This window comes from Eschrichtius robustus, chromosome 3 (assembly GCF_028021215.1).
Source record: "Eschrichtius robustus isolate mEscRob2 chromosome 3, mEscRob2.pri, whole genome shotgun sequence".
In the NCBI taxonomy this organism is placed as follows: domain Eukaryota; kingdom Metazoa; phylum Chordata; class Mammalia; order Artiodactyla; family Eschrichtiidae; genus Eschrichtius; species Eschrichtius robustus.
The window spans coordinates 18,853,458-18,864,536 of record NC_090826.1 but is presented as its reverse complement, the minus strand read 5'-3'; the positions used below and the strand labels follow the sequence as shown (position 1 = coordinate 18,864,536).

The 11,079-nt window shown below is 43.4% G+C and overlaps 1 protein-coding gene across 1 annotated transcript; it reads left to right on the top strand.

Moving 5' to 3' along the window:
- The first annotated feature begins 946 nt into the window (after positions 1-946).
- CNR2 (cannabinoid receptor 2) lies at positions 947-11,079 on the top strand. The gene is made up of 2 exons (XM_068537786.1): positions 947-1,025; positions 8,836-11,079. The coding sequence occupies exon 2, from the start codon at positions 8,881-8,883 to the stop codon at positions 9,961-9,963; it is 1,083 nt and encodes a 360-aa protein (XP_068393887.1). The 5' UTR covers positions 947-1,025; positions 8,836-8,880; the 3' UTR covers positions 9,964-11,079.

Below are 11,079 nucleotides of genomic sequence, written 5' to 3'. Positions count from 1 at the left end.
CCACAATCAAAGGGCCAGCTCCTTCTCACTCACACATGGTCCCCAGTGCCTCTGGGCTTTCAACGCAGCAGTACAGAGGAGCCAGCTGGGACCATGGCATGCTTTCACTTCACACTTTCAGTTCGGGTCAGTAAAACCCCCAGGCGCACCTTTTCCTGAGCAGCTTCCCGGCACTCGGTGTGCCCTACGCAGACGCTCAGCAGGAGTCAGGGCTCCAGGTCCTGGACACCCACTGCAGCATGGGCATGCTCTCTGGGGAAAGAGTGTCATGTAGTTTGGGGGTTTGGCATTTTTCTTAGATGGGAAAAGCACTTGGTTGTTTGTTTCTCTTTTAATATTACATTTGTACGATGTCAAGTCACAAAATGTTTTTGCACGCATCAGTGGTTCCTAATATTTGGAACTCCACTGACACACTGATTTAAAAAAAAAATGAAACCTTTCCTCCTAACAAACGCACAGACGTGAAGTCTTACCTATACTTTGAAAGGATTGGTACCCCATCACAGCCTCCCCATGGACCTGGTTAAAGAGCCATGGGGGAGATTGCCAGCCAATTTGGTTTTCCCAAGGAGAATCGGACAGGTCTTGTCATTGTCATTTCGCAATGAGAAGAGGGGCTCAGAAAGCTGAAGGGACTTGCCCAAAGTCACATGACAAGCCACACAGAGGTGGAACTGGAACAGTTGTGCAGCACAGCAAGCACCGAGTCTCTCTCTGCGCCGGGCATTCAGACCAGTCCTTGCCCGGGAGGAAGGCTCATCTAGAAGCCAGAAGCTCTGACTCCAAAAGGGATTTCTATCTGCTCAGAGGGAAGGCAGACAGGGAGCTGGGTTTCCTGTTGCTCTGTGCATCCTGTTGTCGGATGTTTTCTTGTTAGGACCTCCACCCAAATGCCTGCATTTCCTGGCCTTACTTAATTTGGACAATAACCATAGGTTGGTGGCCACGCCAGGCCTGGGTGAGGCGCAAATACCAGCCACCACCACCCTGGCGCCCCTCTTCTCGGCTGGACTCGGCGTGGGGTAAGCCATTCTCTGATGATGGGGGGCTGTTTTCTAAGGGAAATATGGCAAGAGAGTTGGAGGGGGATGGGACTGGGGCTGCAGGGGTGCAGGGAGGAAGCTTCCAGAAGTGGGAGGGTGGATATGGGAGCTGAGAAAGGCTTACACTGTCTCTTATTCACGTCCAGGGCTGAGAACTCGGCTGGCACCATTTCCTGTCTCACTCTCACTCTGGGGTGGCCTTGGCAACATTCAGCAAAGGGCATCCATCTCAGGGAAACACCTCTTTTCAGCTTTTCGAAGAAGGGTCACTTCTATGCTTACAGCACGAGGTTTTTTTTTTTTAATAATTTAAATGTATTTATTTATTTATTTATTTATTTTTGGCTGTGTTGGGTCTTCGTTTCTGTGCGAGGGCTTACTCTAGTTGCGGCGAGCGGGGGCCCCTCTTCATCGCGGTGCGCGGGCCTCTCACTATCGTGGCCTCTCTTGTTGCGGAGCACAGGCTCCAGACGCGCAGGCTCAGTAGTTGTGGCTCACGGGCCTAGTTGCTCCGCGGCATGTGGGATCTTCCCAGACCAGGGCTCGAACCCGTGTCCCCTGCATTGGCAGGCAGATTCTCAACCACTGCGCCACCAGGGAAGCCCAGCACGAGGGTTTTGATTGTGGTTTGGGGGATGTGAAATCTAGTTCCAGCTCTGCTGCTGATTTGTTGGGTGATCTTAGAAAATTACATCCCCACCCTTAGACTGTTTCCTTGATGGTAAAATGACAGAGGTGGATTAGATGAGAAGTTTTCAATCTGTTCTTGGAGCCTGAGGGCTCCACAGAGGAATCTGGGCTGCCTGGAAGAGAGGACATAGGTGACATGAATTCAGATTTTTACCTGATTTATGAATAGGTGTTCCATTGACGGTAAAAAGCATTCTGCTCTCTTAAAATTTAAAAAACACTGGATTATAAGAGCTGACACTTACTAAGCTCTTACAATGCTCCAGGCACATTATTCTCAACAACCTCACCAAGCAGGTTGAATTATCCCATTTGAAGATGCTCCTAATAATAATAACAATAATAAGCACTTCCATATGTTACATTAATTTACTGAAATCCTTACAAAAACCCATTTTACAGATGAGAAATGGAAAAACAGGGGCATTAGGTATCTTGAACAAGGTCACCAGGCTAGGATCTGAACCTACCCTATGTGCACCCTTCCCCCTCGCACTCTTACTTGGGATCTACACTTTGGCAACAGCCCCTTTCCATCCAAATGGGTTTCATTCATTAAGCAGTTTTTGTTTGTTTGTTTGTTTGTTTTGGCCCCCCGCTGCGGCTTGTGGGATCTTAGTTCCCCAACCAGGGATCGAACCTGGGCCCTCAGTAGTGAAAATGCAGAGTCCTAACCACTGGAATTCCCCATTAAGCAGTTTTTTAGCACCGACTAGGTAGCAGGCATTGTGCAAGGCACAGAAGACCCAGAAATAATGAAGGCTCAGTCCCTGACCTTGACAAGCTGTGTGCCTTCCTCCAAGTAGTTTAACGTCTCTGAGCCTCCATTATCTATGAAATAACAATAACCACAATTCTTATATCAGAGATTGTGTGGATTACTTTAGATTGTGGCTGAGAAAAAATATTGTGTAGAAGTTAAATTGCATACAAATGTTGGTTGGTGCAGTTATCAACCTGGTTGGAGAAAAGACTAATCAGAACTGGTTATAATATATACAGAGTAAGTCTAGGAACTTGGTGTGTGACTGCGGGGTTGTGGAAGCTTTCACTGGGCGAAAGACGAGTCCAGAAAAAAGATGAGCCAGGGAGAGGAACCCCTGGGGCAAAGGTGCAAGAAAGCAGAACTGTCTGAGGAATGGTGAGGCAACCAGTTGAGCCCAACTGGGGCTGCCTACAGCAGCGGCAAAGGAATACTTCTGACCTTGCTGTCACCAGACAGTACAGCACGTTGGGGTGGGCTAGCGCTGTCCCATGAGCCCCTTGTCATTTAAAATGTTCCAGTAGCCACAATAAAAAATAAATAAATAGTGGGATAGGGAGGGTTGGAGGGAGACGCAAGAGGGAGGAGATATGGGGATATATGTATATGTATAGCTGATTCACTTTGTTATAAAGTAGAAACTAACACACCATTGTAAAGCAATTATACCCCAATAAAGATGTTAAAATAAATAAATAAATAAATAAAAAGAAACGGGAGAAATAAATGTTTTTATTTAGCCCAATATATCATTTCGACTGGTAATTAATATAAAAACATTACTAATGAGCTATGTTACCTTCTTTTTTCCATACTGTCTTTGAAATCTGGTGTGTATTTTACACTCAAGGCATATCTCCATTCAGACTAACCACATTTATGGTGCAGGTATAGACAGAACTGGAGTTGAACCCCAGTTCTCAACTCTTAAATAACTAGGTCATCCTGAGCGGGTTCCAAATTAAGAACAGTTCAGTGAAGTGTCGAGCTCTCTTCTAAATATATTTTATGTATTAATTCACTTACTCCTTATAACGTGAATTATCTATAATGGTGGGTTACCGTCATTATCCCCATTTTATAGATAAGGAAATTGAGTACAGGGAGCCCAGAGAGCTTATCGTTCCTAAACCTTCTTCCACTCTAAAATGAGCTTAAGCACACCCACCCTGGAAGTTACGGCGAGGGGGAGACTTGAAAATGCCGTGAAGGTCTTCTCACCCAGACACACCAGGAAACCACTGCTCGGGAACCACAGACCTCTCTTGTCCCAATTCCCACTCCCTGATAACCTCTAGCAAGACCAGAAGTAGGGTGAGGAGAGTGAGGCCCTCACCATGGGCACAAAATTTAAATGGGTGCCAAAAAATTATAATAAATTCTGTTTTGAGTGTAAATAAAATATTTAAACCTTATAAAATACTGCTGTGAGTTTTAATGACCTACTTTTCCATTTTTCAATAATAACTACTTTTTAGTGTTTTAATGTTTAATGTTTTGAGGGGGAAAAAAAAAGCCAGTAAAGAATACAGGGAAATGTCTACATAGAGGAACACATTTTTTCCCTTTGCCTCAGGCAAGACGTTGCTTTCTAGTCTAGTCCGGGAAAAAACCTGCACTCCCTCCTGCTTCTCTAGTTCCTCTGCCACTGTCCGCGAGCTCTCTTCTCTTTATCTACTCTATAAATCCTCTACATTCTCCTAAGGGATTGGACTTTTGGCTCAATGGTGTGATGTTAACATTTATCCTTGTTGACACATATAGCTCTAGTTCATTTTTTACTGTTTCATTTATTTCTGTGTATGGATGTACTATAATTTATCTATGCATTTTGCAATTGATGGACTTTTGCTGGTGGTGGTGATGGTGGTTTTCTTTGGCTATTTCAAAAATGCTGATTGTACGTGTCTCCTTGGGCACGTTTTCAGGAGCGGAATTGGTGCCTCTCAGGGCAGCGGCTCATCTTCAACTTCACTAGATTTTGCCAAACTGCTCTCCACAGTGTTTGCCCCAACTTACACCCCCGTCACAGTGCTGACCGTTCGCACTCCACATCCTCTCCAGTACCCGATATTGTCAGATTCATCTTTTTGCTGATCTGATGGGAGTGAAACTTGCCTTTCTGTGGATGCTATTGAGGTTAAACATCTTTTTAAAGGATTATTGACCATTTCTCTTTCATGCCTGATATTTTTCTTATTTGTAGGTTCTCTCCTTCATCTTAAGTAATCTCGCCTGAGGTTTGTCTGTTTTATGATCTTTTCAAAGAACTAGTTTCGGTCTCTGTCAGGGCTTCTTATTCTCTGTTGTTTTACCATGTCATCAATTTCTGCTCTTATTATTTCTGCCTTCTGCCTTCTTTGTATTTTTGCTGTTGCTCTTTTTCTAATTTCATGAGTTGGATGTTTAGCTCATGAGTCTTTTTTCTTTTCTAATATGAGCATGTAGGTCTATAAATTTCCCTTTCAGTACTACTCACATGCATCCCACTCATTTTAATATGTTATAATTCTAAGAATTTTCTAATTTCCTTTATGATTTTTTGGCTCAGGAATTATTCAGGTGCTTCAAACCTGTGAAGTTTGTTAGTTATATTTTTTAAGTTCTTGATTTCTAAATAAATTGCACTGTGGTCAGAGAACATGGTTTGTATGTTACAGATTATTTAAAGTTTGTTGCAATTTACTTTTCACCTAAGACAAGACCAGTTTTGGTAAATGTCCACATTTGCTTGAAAACAATGGGTATTCTCTAATTATTGGGTGCTGAGTTCCGTATATGACTATTAGATCAAACTTGTTAATTGCATGTTCAAATCTTATATATCATATTAATTAGTATATTGTCTGCTTAATTTATTAACTTCTGAGAGAGGAATGCTAAAAATCACTGACTATTCAATTTCACTTCAATTCCACAAATATTTATTGAGTATCTACTATGTACCAAAAACTATTCTAAACCCTTACATCAGTGAACAAAATAGTCAGTTCCTTGACCTTATGGAACTTAAATTCTAGTGGAACAGATAATAAACAATAAAGATTATGTAGGGTAAATTATATGTTAGAAGGTGATTAGTGATATGGAAAAAATAAAATATAGAGCAGAGTAAGGGGGACCAGAAGAGCGGGAGGGTGGGGTGAGCTACAGTTTTAAATAGGATGATAGGGTAGATGTCTTTGAAAAGGCAAAATTTGAGCCACAACTTGAAGGTGAGATTGACCCATGCATAGAAAAGAGTGTTCTGGAAGAGGGAACAACGAATGCAAAGGCCCCGTGGTGGGGCGGGGGGGAGTACCCATTAGTAAGCCAGTGTGGCTAAAGCTAGTTGACCAAGGGAAGCATGGTTAGTAGGGAGGTCAGAGAGTCAATGGGGCCAGAACACACACAGCCTTCTAGGCCACTGTTAGTACTTTAGCTTTTACACTGAATGGAATGGGTGCTGTGTGGGGTTTGGGACAGAGGAGTGACATATTTGAAAAGGATCTGACATTTTTTAAAAGGATCACCTTGGCTGTTATATTGAAATTAGACAGGCCTGGTTAAAAGCAGGGAGTCAGTTAGGAAGCTATTGTAGTAAACCAAGTAAGAGATTATGCCTGATTTTTAAAATCCTAAATTAGATCAATACCTTTACTCACTTCCTAAATAAAGCTTCAACTCTATTCATCTCTCTTGGCTTGTGTTACTGTCATTCACAATTTTACTTCCACTTTGTTTTTATACCCTCCAAATCAGTCTCAGTCATCATTATTATTATTATTGTTGCTTTATACATATTTTTTTATTTACTCATACATTTATCAATTTATTTGTTCACAATTCCTGCTTGCCTTTCTGTTCTTCCCTCTGTGAAGAATTTCCTTCTTCTAATGGCATATGCTTTAGACTTCCTTCAGTGAGAGTTTGTTAGTGGACAATTCTATTTTTATTTCTTTATTTTGAGTGATAGTGTAGCTTTTTTCCCTCTATCTTCTGGCTATTATTACTGCTATTGGAAAATCTGCTTTTAAATTTAATTGTGATTCCTTTGTCTTTTCTCTCTGATTGTTTTAAATTTTTTCTTTGTCTTTGGTATTCTGAAGTTTTATTATGCTATATGTGAATATGGAATTCTTTTTCTGTTTGTTTGGTTTTTGTTGGTTGGTTGGTTTTGTTTTTGGCCCCGCCGTGTGGCTTGTGGGATCTTAGTTCCCCGACCAGGGATCGAACGCCGGCCCTGGCAGTGCAAGTGCCAAGTCCTAACCACTGGACCACCAGGGAATTCCCATTGGTTTGTTTTTAAAATTCTGTTCAACACACGACTATATATAAAATAGATAAATAACAAAGTCCTACTGTATAGCACAGGGAACTATATTCAATATCTTGTAATAACCTATAATGGAAAAGAATCTGAAAAAGTATATATATATATATATATATATATATATATACTGAATCACTTTGCTGTACACCTGAAACTAACACAACATTGTAAATCAACTATATTCAGTTTAAAAACAAAATTCTGCTCGAAGTTCACTGTGATTTCTAAATCTGAGGAGTCATGTCCAGGAGAGAATTCTGGGCAATTCTCCACTAGCATCTCTTTGAATATGGCCTCCCCAATGCCCACCACCAATTCTATTCTTCCCTTCTGAAACTCCAGTTAGATATATTTTAAACCTTCTCTTTCAATCCTTCCTGTCTCTTAACCTCTCTTTCATATTTCCCATCTCTCTATCTCCTTGTGCTGCATTTTGAGAAGTTTCTTCAGATCCACCTTCTAGATCAAAGCTTTTCAGCTAGTCTCTTCTGCCCTTTAACCTACCCTTAAGGGTTTCTGTTTTCAATGACTTCATTTTTCACTTCCAGAAACTCTACTTGATTCTTTTTCAAATCTGCCTAGTCTCTCATTAGGTAATCATGGTTTTGATACCTTACTGTTTAATCATATTAAACATATTCGGACTTCCCTGGAGGTCCAGTGGTTAAGGCTCCGTGCTTCCAATGCAGGGGGCGTGGGTTCAATCCCTGGTCAGAACTAAGATTCCACATGCCGTGCAGCCAAAACAAACAAACAAACAAACGAAAGCATATAAACATATTCTATAACATAAACCCAAGAATTATATGAATTCTTGGAAGTCTAATTCTACTGTCTGACATTTCTGCTAACTCTTGTTCATGTTTCCTTGTGCATTTTGTAATTTTGCATCGTGAGCTCAAATTCCATGGGCCTTTATATGTGGAAATCTTGTGTGACCTGGATATGAGAGTATATCCCTCTAGAGAAACTCAGAGTTTGCTTTCTAATAATGTCCCATACAATATTTGGGTGCCCTGTTTGTTTTTCTCAATATTTAGGACATTCTTATACTAAGAATGATTCATTATCTGACATTCAAATTTATCTGGCCTCCTATAGTTTATCTGGCAAATCTACTGGTGTGAAACCCAAGTCTTGTCTCCCATCCCTAAAGAGTTGTTAAAACTTCAGCATCTTACATACCAAAACTGGCAAACAAAACAAAATAAAACATCAATGCAAAAACCCTCCACCATATCACTCTGGATTCCATTTTTTCTTGGTTTTGATTTCCTCTCGGTTTTTGACCCTTGGAGATTTCCTTACTTTCAAAGGGAAGTCTTAGGTGTAGTTTTCTGGTTTTTTTAAAAAGACCAAAAAAGGCAGGTCACTTTTATTTTATTTCTTATTTTATTTTATTGAGGTATAATTGACATGTAACATTATATTAGTTTCAGGTATACAACATAATGATTTGATATTTGTATATACTGTGAAATGATCACCACAATAAGTCATTAACATTCGTTACCACACATAGCTGCAAATTTATTTTCTTATGATGAGAACTTGTAAGATCTATTCTCTTAGCAACTTTCAAATACAATATTAGTAACTATAGTCACCATGTTGTACGTGCATTCCCAAGACTTATTTGTTTTATAATTGGAAGCTTGTACCTTTGACTACCTTTACCCATTTCACCCCCCGACCCCAACCCCTGCATCTGGCAGCCACCAATCTCTTCTCTGTATCTATGAATTAGATTTTTTTTTTTCAGTTCCACATGTAAGTGAGATCATATGGTTTGCAGGTCACTTCTGCTTCTTGAATTCCCACATGCCTCTCCTAAGGCAACCAGTACAGACCTAGCACCCCACTAGGATGAAGAAAGGGTAAAATAGAGAGAAACCGATATAAATCGCTGTTTCAACATATGATCCATCGCACAGGTAAAGTGTTTGGTTAGAGTCAGTGATGGTATGAGGTCATTATTGCACTGATTGAAAAAGAACTCATTTCTTCTTCTCATTGTACTACAGCAAAGGCTTCTTGGTAAGCCCGGCAGAAGCCGAGGGACCCAACCCATGGAGATATGCTGGAAGATACAGGCAGCCAATGGCTCCATTGATGGCTTGGATTTCAACCCCATGAAGGATTACATGATCCTGAGCAGTTCCCAAAAGATAGCTATCGCGGTGCTGTGCACCCCTCTGGGCCTACTAAGCGCCCTGGAGAATCTGGTGGTGCTCTACCTGATCCTGTCCTCACACCGGCTCCGCAGGAAGCCCTCGTACCTGTTCATTGGCAGCTTGGCTGGGGCTGACTTTCTGGCCAGTGTGGTCTTTGCCTTCAACTTTGTAAATTTCCACGTCTTCCATGGCGTTGATTCCAAAGCTGTCTTCCTGCTGAAGATTGGCAGCGTGACTATGACCTTCACGGCCTCTGTAGGCAGCCTGCTGCTGACGGCCATTGACCGCTACCTCTGTCTGCGCTACCCGCCTACATACAAAGCCCTACTCACCCGTGGGAGGGCACTGGTGACCCTGGGCATCGTGTGGGTCCTCTCAGCATTGGTTTCCTCTCTGCCTCTCATGGGATGGACTTGCTGTCCCAAGCCCTGCTCTGAGCTTTTCCCCCTGATCCCCAATGACTATCTCCTGGGCTGGCTCCTGTTCATTGCTGTCCTCTTCTCTGGCATCATATATACCTATGCGCATGTCCTCTGGAAGGCCCATCAGCATGTAGCCAGCTTGGCTGAGCACCGGGACAGGCAAGTGCTCGGAACGGCCCGGATGAGGCTGGATGTGCTGTTGGCCAAGACCTTGGGGGTGCTGCTGGCTGTGCTCTTCACGTGCTGGGTCCCGGTACTGACCCTCATGGTCTACAGCCTGGCCACCACTCCAAGCAAACAGGTCAAGAAGGTCTTCGCCTTCTGCTCCTTGCTCTGCCTTGTCAACTCCATGGTCAACCCCATCATCTACGCCCTGCGGAGTGGGGAGATCCGCTCCTCCGCGCACCACCGCCTGGCCCACTGGAAGAAGTGCCTGAGGGGCCTCGGGCCTGAAGGAAAAGAAGAGGTCCCGAGGTCCTCAGTCACTGAGACAGAGGCTGATGTGAAAATCACCCTGGGGCCAGATTCCAGAGAGCTGTACTGCTCTGATCACTAATGAGGCCACTTTCACAATTTTAAATAAGCCAAGTCAGAAATCATTTCAATCCCTGGAGGAGAGTGTCTTTGATCCTCTCACCTTACTTGAACCAGCCCCAGAGGCCTGGACACTTACCCCTTTTCACTGAGTGTTGGCACTGACCCCTGGAGGGTAACCTGGCCACGCCTGTCTGCACACAGTCTGTTGGGTAGCCAGGCCCTGTGAAGGGCGGCAAGGTGGGCAGGAGGCAGGAGGCCTGGGACAGGCTCATTGCAGGTCAGGACAACCTTCCCAACAAGACGGCTTAGTGCCTGCATTCTCTAGAGACCACGGGGGCCAAGCGGAGCGTTCAGGCTCAGCAGTAAAGGACCTGGAGGAAATCTGGGAAGAATGGATCACTCTTCTGGGATCTCAGGATGGCTGGCTAGCCCTTCTTCCGTTTAATTGTTGGGTCCACCTTGGTTCTAGAGCTACGAAAGGCCCTACCTGCAGGTCACCCTTTCCCACAGAGGACCAGGAACTGCAACGCAATGAGGACCAAGGACGCTGATCCACCTCTTGCAGAGATAACTGACAAGCCTCCAGTTCAGGGCGTCTTATTGTTATGGCACCGGCCCTCTCTGACACCCTGATAATCCCCACTCACAACCATTGTGCCCTCCTAGGTATGTGGGGAATACAGAGGAGACTGGGATCGCTTGAGATGCAGATTGGTTTTGTGAAGACCTATTTGATGGTACCACTGGAAGCAGGCAGTGTCCCAGTCTAACCCAACTCCAAAAAAAAAGGAAGATATTCACAGAGATTTTATAAATCCCCGAATTGTTCCCGGTCATCCCTCAATTCAGCCCCTTTGTCTCCTCCACCCCCATGCCCTATACTGAATAATAAACAGAGCAAGTGGGAGGAGGGGGAAATTCCCTTACTATGTGCCAGGTATGGTGCTGACATCCCACAGTCCATCATCTCCAGCAAGGATTCAGCCCCATACTTTTGAAAATCCCAGGACACCCATATCTTACATATCAGGGAGGCTAGGTTCCTACCAAAGGGGCTTAAAGCAGTAGGCAAGAGAAACTGTTGATGGTGAGGAGGACTGCAGACGAATCCTAATGCAATTATTTGGAAGTACAG